This window comes from Anopheles arabiensis, chromosome 3, assembly GCF_016920715.1.
Source record: "Anopheles arabiensis isolate DONGOLA chromosome 3, AaraD3, whole genome shotgun sequence".
NCBI classification, from domain to species: Eukaryota; Metazoa; Arthropoda; class Insecta; order Diptera; family Culicidae; genus Anopheles; species Anopheles arabiensis.
Window position 1 is genome coordinate 45,795,772 of NC_053518.1, and position 24,273 is coordinate 45,820,044.

At 47.4% G+C, this 24,273-nt stretch overlaps 2 protein-coding genes across 8 annotated transcripts in view; both read left to right on the plus strand.

The window, feature by feature from the left end:
* LOC120900190 (protein split ends-like) overlaps window positions 1-19,750 on the plus strand; it is a 70,276-nt gene extending 50,526 nt beyond the window's left edge. For 4 of the 7 annotated variants that reach the window (XM_040306859.1, XM_040306860.1, XM_040306861.1 and 1 more), the window contains exons 5-12: window positions 85-13,113; window positions 13,208-15,442; window positions 15,524-15,654; window positions 15,882-15,965; window positions 16,187-16,266; window positions 16,363-16,502; window positions 16,567-17,465; window positions 17,567-19,750. In XM_040306859.1, the coding sequence (XP_040162793.1) occupies window positions 85-13,113; window positions 13,208-15,442; window positions 15,524-15,654; window positions 15,882-15,965; window positions 16,187-16,266; window positions 16,363-16,502; window positions 16,567-17,465; window positions 17,567-17,854 (16,886 nt within the window). In that variant the 3' untranslated portion in view covers window positions 17,855-19,750. The remainder of the gene's footprint in view (window positions 1-84; window positions 13,114-13,207; window positions 15,443-15,523; window positions 15,655-15,881; window positions 15,966-16,186; window positions 16,267-16,362; window positions 16,503-16,566; window positions 17,466-17,566) is intronic. The other 3 variants (XM_040306863.1, XM_040306864.1, XM_040306866.1) reach the window with 3 other exon arrangements.
* Window positions 19,751-22,134: 2,384 nt separating this feature from the next.
* Window positions 22,135-23,329, plus strand: LOC120901354 (peptidyl-prolyl cis-trans isomerase, rhodopsin-specific isozyme). Its single transcript, XM_040309215.1, has 4 exons — window positions 22,135-22,300; window positions 22,375-22,585; window positions 22,668-23,013; window positions 23,108-23,329. Exons 1-4 carry the CDS (start codon window positions 22,241-22,243, stop codon window positions 23,250-23,252), a joined length of 762 nt encoding a protein of 253 aa, XP_040165149.1. The 5' UTR covers window positions 22,135-22,240; the 3' UTR covers window positions 23,253-23,329.
* The last annotated feature ends 944 nt before the right edge of the window (window positions 23,330-24,273 follow it).

Below are 24,273 nucleotides of genomic sequence, written 5' to 3' on the forward strand. Positions count from 1 at the left end.
CTAAATACTCTATATGTATATTTTCATCATTTGTAACATGCACTAATGTTTGGGGTGTGTTTTGTTTTCCATTTTCATTCATAGGTGGCGATAGTAGTAACATGCGCTATCTGCAAAAAGAGCGTGTACATATATTAGAACAGCTAGAAGAATGCCCGTCCAGTGGCGATGAGCTGGTGAGCCCCAAGAAGCGTATGAAATACAATTCCGATGGACACCATCATCACCACCATCACCACCATCATCATCATGGTAGTGACTCGGATCGAGATCGCGATCACCGTGATCACCGCGATCTACGTGATCCGTCGCCCGGAACAACCGTTGCGGGAGGCAGTGGTGGAGGCAGCCTCGGTGGTACAGCCGTGGTCAATAGTAACAGCGGCACTGGTAGCAGTAGTAGCAGTTATTACAACAGTCACCACCATCATCATCATCACCATCATGCGAACAATAGTGATAGCCCCGGAATAGGAGGTGTTGTGGGTGGTATCAGCGGATCATCCTCCATCAGTGGCATTCAGTCATCATCCGCACTGACACACCGAAAGTCGATGGAAGTGCGTCGGCTTTCCGAGTGCAATCTGCAAACATCGAAGCAATCGTCCTTGTCGTCCTCCTCGGTGGCAGCTGGAGGAATTGGTGGTGGAGGAGGAGGGGGAGGAGGTAGCCATAGTAGGAGACCGTCCACCGAAAGTACGTCACTACACCAGCGTCACGGTAGCAGTAGTAGCAGCAGCAGTATCAGCGCTTCCATTTCGCAACAAACACACCTGGAAAGTGGCAGTGGCAGCAATCATACGCTCTATCCGCATCATTCGAGTAAACGGCGAAAAATGATTGCGGATGGTGGCAGTGGAAGTGCTAGTGGGACGCAATCAACGGGGAACGGTTCTGCGAGCAGCAGCAGCAACCCTGCCGGAAACAGCAATAGTGGAGGTAGTGGCGTAACAGGATTGTCGGCAGGCGCGAGTAGTTTGTCGACGTCGAACGAGCACCACCATTCGTCACGGGGTCGTGGCCATCAGCTCCACTCCATACATTCTCATGAGGCTAGCGGAGGAGAGAGTGCGGACGGCTCTCGGCCAGGTACTCCACTGTGCGATGAGCGGCCGGAGAATCTGTTGCCTAGCGAGCCACGCCGTATACCAACGGGACGATCGCAAAATCAGGAACCGCTCGTTCTACCATTGCCCCGGTTTGCGGTGCAGGTGTTTCAACAGAATCGACTCAATGCCCTACAGCAACAACTGCAAACAAGTTCGTCGGCGGGCGCGGCTGCTAGCGCTGGGATGTCGGGTTCGTCGTCTTCATCGTCATCTTCGTCGTCCTCATCTACATCCTCCGTTGATCGACTGCCGGCAGCAGTTGGCGCTGCTGGTTCCGTTACACCCACGATAGGATCGTCCTCCACCGGGACACTACCCAGCAGCAGCAGCAGCAGCAACAACAGTGGTGCAGTGCCGCTGCACACATCCTCTTTTGCGTCCAATTCTAGTCTGCAAAGTAATAATAACGCACTATCGAGCCCACCGCCCGCCGGTATCGCGTTGTCCAAATTGCAAAAACCTTTGCAAGTTGGCGCTACACAGACATCGACAACAACATCAGGAAGCACCAGCTTTGGCATGGCGGGAGGCAGCAGCAGTACATTGCTATTGGAGACGACGAATGAAATGGTCCCGGCCAGCCCACCACCGCGCGCATCCTCCGTCAGCTCCACCTCAAGCGACTCGAGCGATCTTGGACTGTCGCTTGACGAACGTATCAAGACGCTTGATGAGAAGTTCGAAAAATGGTCCGGCAGCACGCAGGCGGCATCCGTGGGGCGGCTAGCAGTAGGGAGCAATGTTGTCGTCAGTAACAGTATCCCTGTTGGCAGTGGTGTGAGTAATAGCGCAATCGTGGGAAGTGGCAGCAATTCCAGTGACCTTCATTTTCTGAATGAACGCCACCATTTTCCGCATTCGTCAAGCAATAAGAGCTATTCGAATCATCATTCCTCCTCTACTCATCACCACCATCACCAGCAACAACCATCCTTTCACAATCACATTGTGGGAAGCGGCAGTTTGATAAACCATCACCACCACCAGCATCACCAACCGGCGGCAGCACATCCAATGCAGTCGCCACTGTCAGCAGGATCCGCCTCTACCTCCTCCTCCTCCCATGCGACCACGGGCTCGTCTTCGTACCGGCACAAGTTTCTTGATCTCGACGTACACGAACTTCCCCCATCGGACATCGTCAAGTCCGTCCTTTCGAAGAAATCGATCTTTGACGAAGATCTCAAACGGCTAGAAAATATTGATGACAAATACGAGCCTCGTGATTTTTCCAACTATTCGAAAAACAGTGCCACTTTGGCTTCGGCCGCCACGATTGCCACTGTACTAGGCAACAGCATAGCATCGGCTATTGGCGCCACACCGATAGTACCAGGAGTGGCAATAGGATCGTCTTCGCCCGTCATAATCAACAGCGTAGCATCTTCAGCGAGCGCATCTCCGGTACACATGAGTTCGACAAAGACGGGAACAGCTGTACCGGTAGTTTCCCAGCAACAACAGCAACCTCCTGAAGCACCGGTTCAATCTGCAGCAAGTACAACAGTAACAGCTGCCGCTACAACTACTAATACTACTACTGCTACCACCACTACTACTGCTACTACTACTACTACGATGGCCGTTTCACAAACAACAGCAACAGCGCCGATCAACATCCAACGAGTCAGTGGCAGTGCTTCAGTGTCGCCAATGAATAGCCCTCAACCATACAACAGTCCTAACCCGTCGGTAAAATCCTGCCTTCAATATCCTTTTCCGAGTCACCCTCCTGTCGCACAACAAAGCCCAACGTCGACTTCAGGAACGAGTGCTGTCACAACAACGACTACTACCATCAGTAGCGGCAGTAGTGGTACTGGTGCTGGCACTGGAATTACGACCATACCGTCATCCTCGGACGCTGCACAGTCATTGACGACAGAGACGAAAACTGTAACATCATCTTCATCCTCGATGGGTAGCAAGGGTGGCAATACTACTGGCAATGGCTCCAACAACAACAACAGCAGCGACCCAGCAACCGTAACATCATCGCCGTCCGTTAATAGTAATAATAGTAAAGGTAGCAGCATTCCAACTGCACCATCGACAATACAATCGACCATTGCTACTACCAACGATACAACAGTTGTCACAACAGCTGCGAATGCTGCCGCCGCCGCCGCCGCCACCTCACTATCGTCGTTGTCGTCATCATCTTCGTTGTCGTCGTCAACCAGTAAACCAAAGACCAATGTTTTAAATAAAAGTATTAGTTTAACGGAAAAAACAAGTACAAACGCTAGCGGTAACAACAATAATAATTTAATACACAATAGTGATAATCTAAATAGCGGTAGCAGCAGTGGTGGCAGTAGCACTAGCACTGGTATTGGTACTAGTGTTAACCTTACGTCTTCGGTGGCTGCAGCGGTATCGTCATCGGCAGCGGCGAGTGGCACACACATACAGACACAGAAATCGTCCTCTTCTGTGTCGTCAGGATCGTCAACATTTTCTTTTTCTTCGTCATCGTCATCGTCATCGTCAGCGGCAGAGTTGTCCAGTACTAATAACTATAATGTGGTTGTGAAGAGTAACACTAGCAGTAATAACGCTGGTGTGAACAACAGCGTGCCGGGGAGTACAAATGTTGGCACGGTTAAATCGAGCACGGCTGGAAATGGTGATGAAGTGCCGCATATGCATTCCAGTAGTAATAGCCAGTCACAAAAGGAGGAGTCTTCTAGCGGTTGCAGCAAAACTAACCATAACATCGGAAACAGCAGCAGTGGCAGCAAGCATCACAAGGATCGCCGAAAACTGTCAACCGCATCGTCTACCTCGTCAGCATCCTCATCAAGTGTGGCATCGTCGCCGAACATTGCCACTGCCGGGTCTGGCAGTGGGTCGAATATAGTGGATGAGCCTGATGATGCGCCGACGACGCCAACAGTAACGGCTTCGTCAAAGCACTCGAGCAAATCGAGCAAGTCAAATTCACACTCTCACCACCATCATCATGGTGAGCACGGACATCGGAATAGCGGTAGCCATCATAACCATCGCCATCACAGTGACAGTATCAGCAGTAACAGTAGCAGCAGCAGTGGCAACATCAGCACTAACGGGAAAAACTCTTACAAAGACCATGAGCGAAATCACGTCGCATCTTCGGCTGGTGGTAGTGAGCACTCACAAGCTGCTGCCGGAGGTGGGTCTGCTGCCTTGAACAGCAGCTATCGCGATGAGTTCGACCGACTAAAGCAGGAGGCTGCCTCCGCCGCTGCTGGTAGCGGTAATGTGGACCGTCATTCCTCTGGTGCATCGTTGAAACGACGAGACAAAGAGCGTGAAGAACGCTCCAATAACGATGAGGAATCGCGAAAGGCGAAAGAAGAAGGTGGCAGCTCTAACTTAGATCATCGAGAAAAGGATAGCGATCGATCCGGCATAGAGAAAGATCGGAAAGAGCACAACAAACGCAGTGAAGATTCGGCTAAAGAACACGAAAAAGATCGTCGTAGCACGAAAGGAAGTGGTGGGATTTCGAATGATTCTGAGCAAACAAAAGAATCTTCGAGTCAAAAACAACATCAACATCCGTATCATCAGGATGACTCCTCTCTCCATCATCAGCACCATCGAGAGCGGTCATCGGATAAGGATCGCCGGGATCGCGTAAATTCGGCCGGCAGTGGATCACCGGTAAGAAGCTCATCGAAGCGGCGTCTTAGTTCGCAAGACAGCATAGAATCGTCGTTGGAGGAAGCGACATCTCTGAAAAAGATACGCTCCAGCGCACAAGAAGGCAGCACCAACGCCATCATGTCATCGAGTGGTGGAAATGGGTCGAAAAGTAGTGAAAGAAGAGACTCTAGCAAGGAAGGAAGCCGCAGGGAGGGCAGCAAATATCATCACCACAAGAGTAGCAACCGTTCGGATGGTAGTGCTAGTGGCAGCAGTCATAATCATCGTTCCGAGAAAGTTTCATCGAAATCTGGTGGAACTAGCAGCAGCGTTACCGTCACTTCGTCAACTCAGAGCACTGTAAGTTCTGCGGAAAAGAGCTCTTCGGGCAAGCACGTAGACAATCACGTGATCGAAAAGCAACAGGCTTACTTCCTCGAAGAACGCCGTAAAGAGATCATGCTGTCGAGCGAAGATCATCTTCACAGCGGACCAGGAGGTGTGGGTGGACCTATTAATAGCTCCGGTGCATCGAACATGGCTGGCAGTGGCGGCGTATCTCATCACCATAAGCGCAAGGAACGTTACCACGATAAGCACAAGTCGAAGAAAAATCGTGATCCTTCTCGTGACAAGGAAAACGCGCTCAGTACAAACTTTCCTGCAGATAGCTATGGTGAGAATCGGTCTACAAGTGACGAAGAAGAACAGAATCGTATTCGCTACAAAAAGGAACGCAAGGAGCTGCAGGAGTATGCGAAACAGCGTCATCACAGCTCCAGCGGTGGGAGTGCTGGAATTGGGCTGCATGGAGTAGACTACAAGTTAGCTGTCAGCAAGCTAAACTGCGGAAGCAGCGGAGTTGCTCGCGACGATCGCAAATCGTCCCAGCCGGTCAGCAGGGCGGAATCTTCTGCCGAGGAGGGACGTGAAAAGAAAAAGTGTCGATCAAATAGCAGCCGCAAAGCGAACAGCTCCGATACGGATGATTCGGACGAGCCGAAGAAGCATTCGATTTTCGACATTCCCGACGATGGGCCGAATATATCGATGTATGACAAGGTGAAAGCGCGATCCTGCAAAAACATGCAAAAACAGGAGGAAGAGAAAAAAATAAAGGCCAAGTTTTCGCAGCTGAAACAGTGTAGAGCCAAGCGGGAGGGTAAGAACCGTTCTAAGAGCTGGGAAGAGGGCGACGATTCCGATTCTGATGCAATGCACTCGGATACGACTATCAACAGCAAGTACAATCACAAGGACCACAATAAGAGTGGCATGGTGACAACGACGGATGACGAAGATCATGCACCCACGACTCCGCGATCTCGACGCAACTTCAAGGATTCGTCGTTGGCGTCCGATTCCGACGAAGGTCACCGCCATCCGCATCAGCACCGCACGGCGATGTTTAATCGCGATCGGCTGAACGATCTGTGCGACGATGAGAGTAGCGAGGGTGGAGGACATTTGATGCTCAGCAGTGCTGGTGGTGGTGAGGGTCGTGATAAGCCAAATCGCGAGGCGCAGCGGCAGCAGAAACAGCAGGAGTATCACGAAAAGAAGCTTCGTCGCAGCTCGGGTGAAGATAAGAAGTCATCGCGAAAGAATTCCCGCTCGACTCGCATACAGTCCGACACGGAAACGGACGAAGATTCGATGATGCGTGAACGCTCAAAGCCGAAGGGATCTGGCATGTGTCGCCTAGAAAACAATACGATATCCGACGCAGAGTATAATCATATCAACGATAACATAGGCCGCATGTTTGGCAGCACAGACACTAATGAGCAGCAAAGCCGAATGGTGGATAGGCAGGAGGATGTAAAGATCAAACAGGAAGTCAAAAGTGAGGATGAGTGTGCATTGGACGGAGACAAAAAATCAGCCACCGTCCTACCGCTGTCCTCTTCTGCAAAACCTAATGATTCAGTGTCTACAGTCCCGGTCGGCGTGGAACATAAGCCATCGACCTTTGCCCTTATCGCCAGTGATATTTCGGATGATGATTTGGTCAAAACGGTGGTTAAGTCGGAATATCCACAGCACAATTCGATTGCCGGCGGCAACCCGTTGATGCCAACGGCGCCGGTGATAACATCGATTAAGCGTGAACCGAACGACAATCTGAGTTCGTACAAGTCGTCTCTCAGCAACATCAAAGAGCGTCAGCAGCAACATCTGTGCAATCTTTCCGGATCGGATGGTGCTGACCTACTACCAGAAAAGTCGTCGAAATCGGAAACGAGCCAAAATGAGTCCAAGAAGAAGCATAAGAAAAAACAAAAGCGCAATAAAACTCTCGAAGGAAGTAGCACGTACGACCAGTTGGAGAAGGATGTACCTACTACACCGAGACCCGTTGAAGCTCATAGTGTCGATACTGAGCCGGATGAAAGTGCTGCTCTTGCTTCAGCAACGCTGGCGGTTGGAGCTGATAATGCTAATAGCGGTAATGTAGCGCCGGGTACTCAGGCTTGTAGCAGTGGACAACAATCATCCAATGCTACTTCTGTCCCTTCGTCATTGAATGAAGAATCGAAAAAACAGTCATCCGAAGATCATCATTCGTTATCATACAACAAGAAAAAGCATAGCAGCGGAAAGAAGGACAAACGGCGTGATCGATCCAAAGAAGACCACGACAAATCCACATCGTCCTCGTCCAGTCGTTCTAAAAAGTCGAAAAATCGTCATAAAGAAGGCGCACTGGCTAGTGGTAGCGGCGTCCCGAACAGTGGAAGTGGTAATGGTTCCGGCAGCGCTAACAGCAAGTTCCTCGATATGGAACTCTTTGGGCCTATATCGGATGAAGAGTCGCAGCACTCCTCTGTGGAGACGGAGGCGTCCCACGGCAAGCAAGGTTCCGTGGAGCCTGACGAATCAAAAGAAGAGGACATACAGCCCCAGCTTTCAGAACAGAAGGAGAAAACTGGTGCAGCAAGTGGCGACAGACTGCCAACAGACTTTACTGGCGGCAATGGGGAAAATCAGCAAAACATTAGTAGCAAGCAAGAGATTGCTACTGCACCGGTATCGCTAAGCTCCGCGTCCTACGATCCATTGAACGACAGGGAATCGCGTAAGCGTAGCAAGGAGAAGAAGCGGCGCGATCGCGAGAAACTGCGCGCTTCTATGGTGTTGCTGAAGGAAGATGAAAACAGCGTCGATCTGGACGAAGCTGGCAGAGCCCTTGAAGCTCAGTTGATGAGCGACAACGATCAAAAGGTGGAAGATGTATCTCCTGCTTCTACCATTGCCAGTGCCTCACTCAGTGGCAAGCGGTCGTCGGTTGAGGTGCTGGACGTGTTTCGCTACACGGATGGAGACGATAGCATGGAAATGTCGTATGGAGACAAGAAGGAAGCGCCATCGGCTTCTGCCACCGATCACAGCCGCAAAGAGAAGAAAAAGAAAAAGAAACGTGGGAAGGAGGAGAAACACAAACATCATCACAGTAGTGGTAGCTCAGTGGGAACAACTGCTACTACTACTAGTAATGCTGCTGCTTCCAATGTTTCGTCGGTCAACAGTAATCCATCCAGCGGCACTGTTGTAATGCCATCTACGGATGGAAGCGGCAGTGTCGCTCAGGAGGCTTACGGGGGCAATGCAAATAACAGCAAGCATGTAAACAGTCATCCGCAACCGCAACCACCAACGACAACACCTGTTACGCCGTCGATCAATAAGCTTTCTCTGGATATCATTTCTGCTCAGCAAGAAGATTTGAAGCATAACCTTAGCAAACCATCGCCAAGCTTGCCCTGCCTGCTTGACGAAAGTCCGCCGCCTTCCAACAAGCAGCAGCTAACAGCACAAATGAATACTTGCGAGCCCACCGGTAAAGAGGGCAAAGAGGAAGGAGTACAATCGTCCATTCCGTTGCCAGGTCGTGCCGGGGAAAAGGTAGAGATGGCTTGTTCTACGCCAACTTATGAAGTAGAAGAGGCATCAAGTGTACAAAAATCACAACACGACTCAGCAGTACGTGCCACCAAACAGAAGACGGCAGAGCAGTTGGAAAAGACTCAGCCATTTTCAACACCATCGTTTGGATACGGCCTGGAAGAACAGCTGCACGAGAAAGCTGTGATGTCGATATCGGGCGAGTTTACTGAGAAGTCTAGCAAACCTGATAAAGAACCAGCTATCGAAGGCAAGGAGGTCGAACTAAAGCACGCAGACAAGCAGAAAGTTGACGAAAAGCTGCTGCTTGTAGAAGAAAAATCTCGCGTTGTGATCTCGCAGGAAGAAACCGAAGATGCAGTAGCAGCGCTGTTGGGCGAAAGCTTCGGCACATCCAATACGCCGGATTTCTCCGATATGTATAACGATCCGGTAGAGGAGGAGCAGCTTTCCTCGCAGTTGGCAGTCGAAGAGCCACCGCAGATACCGGAGGAAGACGATGAAGAGATGAAAAAGGCAATCATGAGCCTTAACGCAGAAGAGCTGGACATTAAGGAAGCAGATACGCCGCAGTCAGAGCACGATCTTCAAATTGACACGGATACAGAGGATGCAAACCTAGAGGACGATCAACAGTCCAGTCTGCTGCGCTTCGACAATCCACCCAAAACACCCGATGTTGATCTGAGCCAGCTCGGCAAACCGTTGATCGAAGGGTCGCAGCTTACCAAAGCAGGCCAAAGCCCAACGGCGATTGCAACAGAAAGCAGCAGCAACACGGATGGAAATGCAGCGAAAAAAGACGATTCAAGCAGTAAATTGGAAATGCCGGATACGCCTGGTAAGAATGTAGCTATGGCTAGTGATTCGCCGGCGCGAGTAACATCTGATGTGAATCCAGCACAACATCCAGCCAAACACAGTGTGCGCTCAGCTACGGTGTCGGTAACAGTGGTAGAGTCGTCCAAACAGAGCGAAGTTAGTTCCAAGATCTCTCCTGTTGTGGGCGTTTCGGTGAATGCGATAAATCTACAGAATCCAAAAATCGGTACAACACATACGACCACTACGATCGCCAAGGACCACCGGGACCATCGCGCAAAGGTAGCTTCTGCTTCTAATGTAGCTGATGAGAAATCCAAGGCCGTAAGCAGCGATCACAGATCAGCGACAACGGTAGTTCCAACAATAACAACAACAACATCTACTACTACATCAAGCAAATCGTCAACAGCAACTGTAGGATCACCATCTACAGCAACAACGAGTCAGCCTGCAGCAAAGTCATCGCCATCCACTACCAACACATGCCAAAGCCCAAGATCAAGCAGTACTGGGCAGCCGTCTCAACAACACCTTCCCCCAGTTATAACTGGTGCTGATCAGCAAAAGCTTTCACCGGTAGCTGTCACGCGTCATCAATATGTTGTGCAAACACCACCTTCGATCTCTATACCAGAACAAAATGCAATCGTCTATCATGCGGTAGGAACACCTGATACACCATCTCGAGGCATTGCTTCATCAACAACAGCGGCATTGAATAGCAGTGGCAGTGCTGGTGGTGTACAATCGCCAAAACTTCACATCGCGCCACACTCTCCATTCTCACGAACGTCCTCGCCTACCACACTAAGACCATCCGTGAATACCGCTAGTAGGCATTCTCCGCAACTAAGTCCCATCATTCAGACCGGTGGCAGCCCTCAAGCGATGATCATTCACCATGGTGGTCATATTGTGGTACATGCTCCCAATGCCTCCCAATCCACGGGATCGCCAGGGGGAGGGCAAGGAGGCTTCCTACCTCAAAAACCCGTAACACCGGTGACAGCGCCAGGGGCTGGACACCAGCAGTACCAACCACAACAGCTGACTCATCATCACACGTCGCCGGTATCACGAATGTCTGCGGTTGGATCACAGTTGAAACCAGTGTCGCTCAGTGCATCATCCACAAAACCCATCGAACAACATCCGATCAAAACACAGTTCAACAGTGGAGGAAGCCCAGTAGCCGTGACAAGAATCATAGCTGCCAGTGCCGCACCAGGATCTCCATCAGCAATGAGCAGTGCCGGGTTGGAATCTACACATAATAAATCAAACATTGTAGTGAATGCGACCAGCACTAGTACCGCCAACACAAGTGCATATGTAACCACCAAACCAACCGAGTCGTCGTCGCCCAAAACAACACCACCAACCGTTGTCGTAGCACCATCTGATTCGGGAGCGACACCTATGAAGTCAGCTACAATTGTGGCGAATCAGCCTATCTCTATAACATCAGTGACGCATGCTCAGCTGTCGAAACCACAACAATTACCAATGATTGTCACAGCGGCTAAAGTACCACAGCCTGCAACTACGTCGATTGCTTCGTATCAAACCTCGTTTGGAGAACAAAGCTCTTCCAATGTAATAGTTGCCAAGGCGAGACAGTCCGACGCTAAAACAGCAGGTCCGTTGTTCGGTGCTGGAAATAATGCAATATCCACAATTACATCCAATCCAAATCATCAGTCTGCACCAACAGTCACCACCCCAGCGGCTCCAGCCACATCGGAGAGTATTTCCAAAAAGTTGGCAACTCCTCTCGATTCAACTGCTGAGTCTGCAAGTAAGAGCATGGCAGGCTACAAATTTGACACTGAAAAGGGTAGAGGTTTGGAAGAGAAGAGATCCAGCGAAAACATGTCCAAACAGGTCCCAGCAGTGGATGAACTGAAGCCAACGCCAGCGTCACATGCCAGTGTGAATGTAGACGACCAGGAAACAGATTCGAAGGAGGACAGTGATTGTTGGTCTGCAAAGGAGATCAACATAGATTCGGTGATTAAAAAAGTCGATGCATTATGCTCGGAAGACGATTCCTCGTCATCGCAAACAATTGCTAGCAGTGCTAGTGCTATCGATAAAGCAGCTTCTACTATTGAGATGGTGGCCAAGGGTTGCACTCAGGAAAGCATAAAATCAAAAGCAGCGCTGAAGGAAGAGCTAAGAGACCGTGGCGCTGACGGAGCGGTTAGAGCAGACACAAGTAAGGTGGTATCCGAGACAGTATCGGCGATGTCGGTAACAGCTGATGAGTTGCATACCACCACCACTGCCAGTTCTACCACAGCTCCGATCATCGATGAAGAAGAAGCAGATGATACTGCGAGCACCGAGCCGGTCGAAAAGGAACACAACGTCACACGTGGGGGCAAGCGTGGAGGTCGTCGTGGAGGCCGGAAAACATCGGAAAGTAGCCATACAACGCTGGCTGCAGGAGACAAAGCGAATGCAGACCAACCACCGCTTGAAGCGGGCATTCAAACACGAACCAGGGGTGGAAAAGCTGCTGGAGCTAAACGTGGCCGTGGTGGCCGTGGTGGTGCGCGTGGAGGTGGAGTTGCTGCATTGGTAAACACGCCAAACTCAGCAACTGCAGCGACACCATTGGCATCATCAGTCCCGCCACCTGTCCCTGGAATGCCCAGATCAGTTGGTGGTTCAAAGGTGGGAATGCATATGGGCGGTGGTTCCTCCGATATCTACGAGTTCCACGATGACTCTGGAGAAGAAGTGTCCAATTCGGATAAAGCGTCATCCGGTGCTGATGGTGCGCGCCCACGGCTAATTCTGACAATCAAGAATCAAGCCGCAGTTACGACGGCGACTCCTACTGCTGTTACTAGCAGTGCTCCAGCAACAGTAATAGCTACAACGAGCGCGGCAACTACTAGCCCCGTCAACACTACAGCGTCTCCATCAGGGGCGACAATAGTCAATGCCAGTGTGACAAGCCTCGAAACATCAATAGCAACAACTACCACCACCACTACCACCTTGGTCCACCAACACCAGTCGACTATGCCCACAAATGTGTTGATGCCGCAGTCACACCAGCAGCAGCCGCAACTGCCAGTACAGCAGCAGCAGCAGCAGCAGCAACAATCGCAGCCTACACAACCGCAGCAAGTTTCCGATGAAGCATATGCTATGCCGATTCCAATGGACGTCGGTAAGGAGGAACATGTGTTGACAACAAATACGACCGGCATGCTTTCGGCAGCGGCGGTTGCTGCAGCAGCCAACACCAGGAAATCTCGGCGACTTCTGGAGAAAGATGGACGAAGCACTATCGATGACATTATTGAAGATGTGATTCGAAACGGTCCCTCGCCAAAGGTAGCCGGCGGTGGTGTGATGCAACAGCAATTGCAGCAACCACCACCAGGTGTTGGTATGACTCCGAATGCACAGCAGCAGTCACCAGTGACTCCGCTTGGTCAGCAACAGCAGCAACAATCGGCTATTGCAACAGTCAACCAAGGCTTGATACAGACACAGCCGCAGGTGGTTATGCCTCAACAACAGATCATTGCATCAGCAGGAGCTGTTGGCGAACAACAACAGCAGCAGCAAGGTGTTCACACGACACGTCGCACCACTCGGCAGAATACAACAGCTCTGACTGGTAAGTGTCGAATCAATTCGTTATATGATTTCAAATGTTCCGATAAAATTGCTCAAATGTGTAAACGTTGATCTGTTTTTTGTTTTACTTTCAGCAACTTCTGGAGTAGGAGATATGCGCAAATCACCTCGTAGCACACGTAAAGGTAAAGATCGCAAGATATCGGAAACATCTACGGATAGCAGTGACGAAAAGCCTCAGCAAACGGTACCACCATCCGTAGCCGGTAACGCAATTACCATGAAAGTGCAGGGTGAGCCAAAAGCATTGGACGATCAGCAGGTAGCCGGTACACTGTCAGCCACAACTCCAGTAACACCCAGCATACAAGTAGCTCGTCCTAATGAGACAGCATCTGTGGCCGATAAGTCTAAGTCGGAGAAATCGAAGCCGACGGACGAAGCGAAGTCTCCTGCCGAGATAGGAAACCTGTCGCAGCCGAATTCGCTGACTCTGATAGATCCCGTCACGGGAGAGATGGCAGTTGTGCGTCACAGCAAGGAAGGTCAGTACGTACCGATGCCGAATGCTCCGCAGCCGCTGAAAAAGGTGATAGCGGCAGCTGCCGTGCAGAGTGCGGCTGCTGCTGCCGAACAGCTGAAATCAGCAGGCCCCGTATCGAATGCTGCTTCTCCTTCACCACCGGAAACGCTAAGCAATAGTGGATCGCCCATCGCGCTCAGTCGAACATCAACTGCTGGGGCCGTTTCATTAGTCACGTCTTCTACAGGCATGTTGTTAACAACCAACAAGACAACCACAACTGTGTCATCGAATCAACAACAGCAACAGCCACTAACGGCTTCTAAACCACATACGTTAAAATCACACGTGCTTGGCTCACAACAAGTGCTGCAGCAGCATCAACATCAACAGGTTGTAACGAAACCAGGCCATCAACAACCGCCACCATCTGGAGGGTTAGCGACCCAGCACCAAATGGGTTCATCATTTGTACCGTCCAGCCAAATGATTGGAGGAAAAACGATGCATCCAACGACGACATCATCCTCATTGAAATTAACAACTCAACCCATAACTACATCAGCATTAGGTCAGCAGCAACAGATCATAATACATAATGCCATCGCAGGACAACCACAGTCTCATGCGATGGCCAAGCAAACCAACATCATCAGCGGAAAACCACCACCTACAGGCGCTACGCTGCAACAACAAGGCCCTGGAGCTGTTGGTAATAGCATACAGTTGCATCAACACACTGGCACTGGCAATCTGTTAATCAACATACCATCTAATATGCATCCGGCTACAGCTGTACAAATGTCGCCTCGTTTGCAACAGCAGCAACAACAGCAACAGCAACAACAACATCAACAGCAGCAGCAACAACAGCAACAACAGCAACAACAGCAACAACAGCAACAACAGCAACAGCACCAACAACATCAACAACAGCAAGTAGTCATTGCTAATGCCAAGCAGCTGCAAGGACAATCGTCTCAAAATCCGACACAACACAAACCTATGCAGCATGTAGTGCAGGCTGCCGGTGGACCAGGTCCGGCAGTACCACAGCAAATAATAATCCATCGTGGAAAGGCTGGCACGGCCACGGAATCTACCGCATCTTTGCACCAGCAACAAATACCTGTAGGTTACACCACTGTCCTACAAAGCGGTAGTAAAATTATCCAACCACCTGGTGCGACCGGTCCTGGCCAACAAGGACCAAACGTGGGCAGTGCTGGTCCAATTGTATCACAAGTGCAACAACACATACTCAGCAAGCATCCAACGACGGGTCAAACAATACAGATAGCGGCTGGTGGCGCTCCCGGGCTACCGGTACATTACCAAGCAGTGCAGCAGCCGGGCCAGCCGACGATCGTACATAAGGGAGCAATCACGACCGTGCAGCATAAGATTGTGCAACAAACTAGTTCCGGCATCCAACAGCAACAACCACCACCACAACATCAATTGCAGCATCACAAACCAGGCGAAGGATCCGCGGTTGGTTTGCATACAATCGCAGGCAAAGGTCCCATCATCCATCAGGTGCCCACGGCAGGAGGCAAGATCGTGCAAATTCAATCAGCTACCGGATTGCCTCCGCAGCAGCAGCAAACGGTTAACCCATCAGGTCCAGTGGGTACATTGCAACCGGTGGGTCTAACGAAGCTGTCGAATCATCATGTGTCGACGCCGTCACCGCCAGCTCAGCAGTTGCAGCCACAGACACAGCAGCCACCTTCAAAAGGGTTGTCTCCGCTGCTACATCAGGCTCCTCAGATAATGACGGGCGCAGTTGCAAGTCCACCATTGAAGCAATCGCACCTTCAAGGTCAACAACCAATTGTCACTGGTATGTGTTGTTCTGGTTATGGTGAATCAAATCACGATCGAAACATTTCACTGATGGAACGTATACTTTCTTTCATTGCAGGAGCCAGCAGTACACGTGTGGCGTTGCCTACTATGAGTCCACAGGGACAGTCAGCCCATCCGCAACTGCAGCAAGCAACTATACAACGGCACATAACTATTCCAGGCACGATCTACGATCCTGCAAATATGGTAAGTGTTCCAGTACATCACGCTACACCACGTGTTGTACAGGAAGCAAAAATGGGCTTTCTGTTTGTTATTTTTTTATCTCCAAAACGCACGATCGCGAAGACTCAATCAATAACGTAATTTCTATATTTCACCCTTGTGGACGCTGCTACAAATTTGTTTGCCAATGTCTTTTCTTTGACAATCGTAATTGTTCATCCTGTGCGTGTATCATACTTGGTATACAGCGTGGTGATTTGAGTGGTTTCATCAACCGAGGACAGAGTCCTCCGCCTGCTCACCAACAAACATCTCCAATAACGCCGGTTCACGTACGATACAATCGTTCCGAATATTGTTTAAAATTAAATTTCAGTAGAAGGTTCATTTGTCTCTGTTGATCAGTTTTGTTGATATTTTGTTTTTTAATCATATAATTTACTCAATATACGATGTGTTTTTTCGTTCTTTTCTTTCATATGTGTGCTTAATTTGTACTGCTGCTTCGGGTATTGATACTAATTCGTTATTCTGCTTGTGCAAAACTCAACAGGGACCGGATGGCGGATTCCGTGGTGGTATGCCGAGGGACTACGTGAAGTACGTGTACCGTAGCAACATTCCTATTCCAAGGTATGCCTCGAACCAAAGACAGGGGAATGAACTCAGCATGTGGCGCTGCAGCAACAACGATGGTGATACTATCGATCTTTCTGTTTTATCTCTCAGCAGGTCACCCATGCGGGAAATGCCCGAGATGGAAGAAACGGTTGCTGCTAGTCCACCGTTGGAACTTCGCCGACCTGCAAGCGGACCTCGCCCAACCGCCGTTCCACTTAGTCTGCAAAGTCCTGGCGATCGTGTGACGGGTAAGTGGAAGGTTTCACAGCACACATCGTGGCAGAAGTATAATGATTCGAACCACACTTTCAGATTCACCACAAGGCGCTCAGATATACATGGGAAGTGCACGGATACCGCACCCATACCCGGAGACACTGAACGCGCGCTACTATGAACCAACTATTGGTGGCCCGAACGGAGGAAGTGCAGGACCGAGAGCACTGAGCACGGAACCACCGCCAGCTCACCGTCCTCACAATCTATCCACGTCGGCTTACAGTGGGGCACCGTTCTCAGTCACGCCAAGTCCAACACCGCCACCATCAGCCTCTCCCGCAACCATGCTGCACATTCAGCGGGAAAGAGATCAGCAGCAGCAGCAGCAGCAGCAGCAGCAGCAAGTGGCAGCCGCCGCTGCGGCTCTAGTGCAATCCGCTTCCGGCCAACGTTTGGTTGGAGAACGCGTAACGTCTGTTCCACCGGGTAGCGGATATTACTACCGCAGCGAGGTCGAACATGAGTTGTCCGATCAGCTGCATCCTGTTGCGCTTGGCCATGGATCGTCATCGGTTGCTGCATCCGCTCCACTCCCAGCGCACACCGGAGGAATGATACCGTCCATGGGTACACCACAAACCGTTGCCATAGGAAGTCGTAACATACAAGTGGCAACGCCTCCGATCACCCCTATGGGTGGCGGAAGTGTCAGCGGCAGTAGTGCACCAGTGGTGTCGGTTGTTCCAACGCCACCGCCTGTGCAAAAGGATTCGCTTGATGCGCTGCTCCAGCGATACCCGGTGATGTGGCAAGGACTGCTGGCACTCAAAAATGATCACGCAGCAGTACAGATGCACTTCGTGTATGGCAATCCGAACGTAGCAGGTAGCTCGTTGCCAAGCAACAGCGACGGGTCGACGCCTCCGTTGCGCATTGCTCAGAGAATGCGGCTGGAACCGGCGCAGATAGATGGAGTAGCTAGGAAGATGCAGGTATGCACTATTTTATCTTTTTTTTAATGAAAATACTTTTTTTAATGACTGCCGTTGAGAAAAAATTTAACAAACACTTTTTTGTAAATATTGTTTTACAGATGGTCAACGAACACTGTATGCTGTTAGCATTGCCGTGTGGCCGTGATCGGATGGACGTATTGCAGCAGCAGAACAATCTGCAAACTGGCTTCATCACCTACCTGCAGCAGAAACAGGCAGCTGGTATCGTCAACATAGCGGCACCAGGAAGTGCGCAGGCGGCATACGTGGTGCATATATTCCCATCTTGCGAGTTTGCCAACGAAAATCTGGCTCGTATCGCACCGGACCTAATGCACCGTGTGGCAAACATCCAGTACCTGCTAATCGTGATTGCAACTGTGTAAAAACAAGCTGAGCATGATGATGTTACATAGAAAAAAAACTACCAAACTACAAAAAAACACAAACACACAAGCAAATAGTATAATCCTAAAACACTGAAAATGATAGGGCATGTAAGACGAAAAGTTGAATTGTTGTCACATAGTAAGAAAACCAAATGTAAAAAAGAAACAAAACGAAAAAAAAAACACAATAGGTTTGTGAGAACAACATGAAATGAAATATTTACAAAACATCACATGTACCCCCATCTCCCGTTGGTACAAAGAATACATTTAAACTGGTTTTAATGAAGGATTTGTAGGTCGTGTTGAAAGGAAAAATTGACGTAGATTAAACAAACTGCAAAAAAAAAAAGAAAACAGTCCAAAGGATAAACCCCTCGGTGCGAAATGTGTGATGATTTATCCATAATATCTCTTAAGTATTACTTCCGATAGTAACCACCTCCCACCATACGGCCTAGTGCGCCAAATTTGTGAAAACTATCGTTGTAAATGCAACCACCCACACGACACCACTATGGAAAAGTAAACAAAAATACAATGTTCAGCAAAGCGAATCTTTTCTACGCAAAGTAACAAATCAACGCAACCACCCTCTCTCCGCACAACGCGCATTGTTCACGTTCAGCTTTGGGTGCATTGCCTCTGTTCAAAAGAGTAATGCATGGGGGAAGGGCTATGCATTTTGTAAAATTGTATCATCCAAGCATAGCAAAAGCAGCAGCAGCACGATGGAGATAATCCGATCATGGTCCCATTTTGCTGCATAATCATTCGAGCAAAACAACACATAATACAACACTTACAACGAGTAGTAAACTGTTTCTATTGGAGCGCAGTCGCATAGAATGCGATTGTAGAACGATTGGCTGTTTCATGCAAATTTTGGTTTTAAAGGGTGCGAAAGATAGGAAGAGTGTCAGCATACATGTTTCAAATTCAATGTCAGCGATAGTTATCTGTTTGCGTTATGGTTAGTGCTGCCAGCCGTATTGAAGATACTGAAGAAGCACTGAGAAAGGGCAGAAATGGACATTGCATAATATGGTGAAATTGGTGATTGTTGTTTCCACCATGCTGCAACATGTGCAAGACATGCGTCTATCTTTTTTTAAACTACACATACACACACACACTAGTAATTGGAAGCGAGTGATTACTAGTTTTGATTCACTATAACATGAATAATGAATGTACTTGACGAACAGGGAAAAAGAGGACGAAACACAGAAGAGGACAACCCCAATTTTCCAATGCGAATAGCATTTGAAGAAAAACATGAAAATGACGATGACGACGATGATGATGATGAAGAAGAAGAAGAGGAAGAAGAGAAAAGAAGATGTTAATTAATTTAAGACAAAAGAAAATACGCTCACACACAACATACACACATACACACCTAGTTGAGGTTGAAATCCGAAGACGTAAGCGTAGCGTAGTATTTAAGGCAAAACAAATAAACTTTAATGCGCATTGTATAAAGTATAGTAGGGCAAAAGGTAAAACGTAAAAAAGAAAACAAATGCATTGGTAAATAATCTAGTGTCTACGGTTCGGATATAATGATGTTGTGTATCGTTAGAATGGTGGGAGAGATGCAGATGGAAAAGAGAGCAGGAATGTTGTATAGTATAGGACAGATCGGGAAGGGGTTAAAAAGGGCGTACGCCGAAGAGATAGGTATGTGTGTAGTTAGTGTGTTCATCTCTGTTCTACTGCATCTTTCACACGATCGTGAGTGTTCACACAAAATGTGTGTATGGGTTTAAGATAGCTGTGTTGTATAAACTTGAACACAATAGAAACGCGCGGTACGATCAGATGCAGTTAACAAAAACAAACAAACGAAAAACAAAACAAACACACAAAAAAAAACAAAGTCACACAGAACAGAAACACACAAACAAGAAAAAGAAACACGTACAGAGCAACATAATAACATAATATATACATTGCAAATGATTCGCGGTTAGGTATAGGTGATGCATGACTAGCGCATACGTGTTAGTATGGGGTTATCGTTGCAAAAGATATGAGATGCTCTAATGTGAGGTGTTGTGAGTTGCTGTGCACGAAAAAGAATGTAAAAACAAACAAACAAACAAGCAAACATACATACACTAACTAACTAATGCACGTAACACGGGCATCGACAGGAGAAGACCGATTTGATCGTAGCGTTAATAATATTCAGATAATATGTAATATTTAGAAGACTAAAGCTTGTAGAAAGAGAGTTACACGATTCAGTGGAGAGCAACTGAACCGTTCGGTGTGGCCTGTTGGTCATTGCTGCTCACACCACGCCGCAACAAGGTGTCTCGCTGTTGTGTAGTGTGATTGTTTTACTCTTTCACGCAAGATCACTATGTATCCTTTTGTACTCTCGTTATAATTATTTTTCCCCAATTTTTTGTTTTGCGATACGTGTAAGTACATTCGTATGATAATGAAAAAGAAACCCCACTCGTTGTACATATAAACTCTATTCGAAAACGAGATAAATAAAATTCGAACCCACAAAAATAAAACCTGAAATGAAGTAATAATGTCGCGACTGTGAATGAAGGGAGGGGCTAGCGCACATTCACTATGTGTTGTAAGCAAATATGAGGTGATGGAGGAGTTGTTGAAAACTGAAAGAAAAGCAGAAACTTTATCTTTAGCTGGTGGCGCAACGCATCAAGCGTTTCTCTTACCCTCTGCTGGGCAATCATTTTGTTTGGTCTTAAGAACATGATTACTAACCTGCTGGATGATGGGAACCCTCTGGCGGTAGCACACAGTAGATCCATCACTCATAATGTCGGTATCAAAATGAACAATACGCTAAAATAAAGAAAAAAAAAAACATAAAAGAAGACATGTGTAAAAAGATAATAATCAAAAGATAATTAAACATAAACTTTAGAGTTAAAAATACGTTCAACCGCCGACAATGAAGAACGCAAAGCAAAGCAAAAAAAACAAGTCTTTTGGCACTTGCAATATTTCAGTGACATTTTTAAAAGAAGAAATTCCTAATTAGGGTTCAGTGGATATGTGCCCAACACGACAGACACGTCTTTGCGGTATTTTGTGCATTGCATGTAATTTTGGTGTACATTTATTTCTCTTTCAACTATTGATTCCCTCCGTTGTTGCCAGCTGGGTTTATATGGGTCCGAAATTGGGGGTGCTTTAGATAGTGAAATTACAAAAAAAAACCGTTACAAAAGTTCGCATGTGTGTGTGTATGTGTGTCACGGCGTTTTCGTGGTATTTTGTTGCATTGGTTGGCAACGTTGGTTTCTTGGAAAATGGATGTCGCTAGATAAACGGTAAAGTGGGAAGCAAACGAAATAAACATAACGCAAAAATAACTCTATAAAACCACAAGCAAATACAACAAAAGAAGAATACACAATTACAACTGATTTTTTATGTTCTTCTACAAAACGACATGAAAATAATGAACAAATAAACAAAACAATGGCGGCCCCGTAAAATCAGAAAACGTCGATCGAAAGAAGAGAAGGTAGGAATAAATAATGAATGCTGTTATTATTACTTAACTTATTGTGATCATCATGAATTCAAAAGAAGAATGTACCTTTTTCTGTACATTTTGTACATATATGTATATAAAAGGCTTGTATTAAGTGCACGAGAGTGAAGGAGAAAACGTTGTAAAACGTTATGGTTCCGTATTCAGGAAGGCAACACGAACTCAAAGAAAGAGAAAAGCTGTAAAACAAAAACTCTACTCGGTTAAGAATTAATTATATAAATTACAACATAATTGAGGAAAATAAAAATAATACATTTAAATGATTCTCGGTTTTTGTAGTGTGGAGAGGCAAGTATCTAAAAGAACGATGAAACGAGTTGCAGTTTAGGAGCGACGAAGCTTATGAGAATGTAAAATAATCTATCAATCGGATTTAATGTGATCCTGTGTATTGGTGTACCTGCAAGGACCATCGACCAAGAACCCACGGCGGCCACCCCATCAAATGGCCACGTACTGCTGATATAACTTGTGATCGTGATAGCCGTCGCACGCAATGGTGATGTAATTCGTTGTTTGTGTTGCGTTTTGGGGAAGTTTTTGTCTTTTGGATGGGCGGCGTGTGCGTGCACTATCGGCAGCACACGCTTGGCTTGCTTGTACTACGTTTTACGGTATGCTTTGAAAAGTGCAGCAAACATCTAATAAAATCAATATCGACCAGAACACTTGTACGGTATCCTCCCGACCAAGTCGAGTCAAAACCGAACGTCCCGAAGGATGGCGTTTGTTTGAGCGGCTCCTATTTATGTGCCAGACGCTTGTGTGATACGACGTGTTAGGGAAGTTAGCTTGCAATCAGCAGACAACGACGGTGAATTGAGGACAAAATGCGGCATTGCATTAGTTGTTGGATACTGCTTGCAATATATGCATCCATTCCAGGAGAAGTAAGTCGGAAGTGGCGAGAAAAGTTGATTCCGAAACGGTTTGAGTGGATTCAACGTTGATACATTTTTCGTAGATCGAAGCAGCCACGTTTACCGTTACATCGCAGGTGTACATGGACGTATCGATTGATGGCGAGAAAATAGGGCGCATAACGATCGGAATGTTTGGTGAGGAAGCCCCAAAAACGGTGGCCAACTTTCGTCAACTCTGTACGAAGGATGTGGACGGATTCAGCTACAAGGGTAGTCGGTTCCATCGCGTTATCCAGAAGTTTATGATACAAGGTGAGTTGATGATGATGATGCGGTGTGTGTAGCTAAAAGCAAAACCAATCCACACTAAAGTAATGAATAACATACCTTCCAGGCGGTGATGTTGTGTCCGGTGATGGCCATGGTGCGATCAGCATGTACGGGAAGTATTTCGACGACGAAAATCTTAAGATCAACCACACGTGCTCAGGCTTCATAGCGATGGCGAACCGTGGCCCAAATACGAATGGGTGCCAGTTCTATATTACCACCCTGCCGGCACCGTGGCTGGACGGTAAGCATACCATCTTCGGGAAGGTTCTTGATGGACAGGCTGTGGTCCACAAGGTGGAACAGGTGCGAACGGATACGGACGATTATCCAGTGAAACCGGTCATCATTGAGGATTGTGGAGATCTTCCGATCCTTGGGCCGTTTACCGTTTCGGACGACCCATACGAGTAAGATGAAGACTACTTGCTTTTATTATGATGGTCTCGCTTATCAAAATACTTCTATTATTTTTCCGGTTGGTTTGGTTTCGTTTCACAACAGTTTGTGGGCCTGGATCAAGGCAGCGTACCTTCCGCTCGGAATGTCCTTTTCCATTCTAGCGTTCTTCCAGTACATCATCCGCAAGCTCGACGGATTCACGAGCCGTGAAGCTGCGCGCAACGAGCAACTAGCCAAAACTGAGTAATTCAGCACGAAAAAATCCTTTTTATGTGCCGAGCTGGTATCTTTTTTAATAAAAGTAAAGACAATTTTAACAATCAAGTAGGCGTTGTCTGAGCTTCTCTTGATCGCGGTGTGATGCAATTCCTCTGTCTATTTTTACGTTGTTTTTTATATTTTAGCACTTTTATTTGCGGGTTTTTAAGCAAAAAATAAATAATAATAACAACTATTTGATTAATAATGGATGAAAAAATAATTAAACTGTAAAATCAATTTCAATTTGAAAAACTGCACACCTCCGAATAGGGCGGCGCTCTAGCAGCAATCGAACAAGACAAACAAACACGACTTTGTTTGAAAGGTGTTCTGTCCTGTTCGATATCTTATAGACCTGTCATGATGAACTGCAATACGGCCAAGTTTTCATCTTGAAAATGAATTATTTTCATAGTTTAAATGAATTGAATGAAAAAGAAATGAATATGCATCTAGAAGGGGAAGCTTCAACAGATAATTTATTAGTAATTCGCATCAATAATAATATAAAAATTATTCAAATTTCATATTGAAAAATTTAAACAAACGTCCATGCCAAAACATATACAGTGGATACATACATGCATTATGTATACTTAATAGTTTTATACGTTTCAAACCTGTATATTTCGTGTTACAATTGACAGTGAAGCATTCCAGTCATTATTGATGGCTATTTTAAATGTTTTGCACGCAATTTTATGAAGAAAAGAGATAAACTACGTACACAAACTTGAAAATGTCCCGAATTGAGTTCTAGCTACTGTAGCTATGAAGCGTTTGACAGTCAAAGTACTCACAGCACAGGTGGGGCTGGGGCACAGCACATAACAATACTGGGGGCTCCGTTATTAAAATCGGGAAGGGCTGGAGGGGGTTATAGAAAATTTTATGCGATTTGACATAACAATACTCAATAATGGCGTCCGGCAAACGCACTAATAATTCACCTCCTCAATAAATAGGGGAAAGCGGGGCAAAATGGGCATGTTAAGCAGTTTACTGAA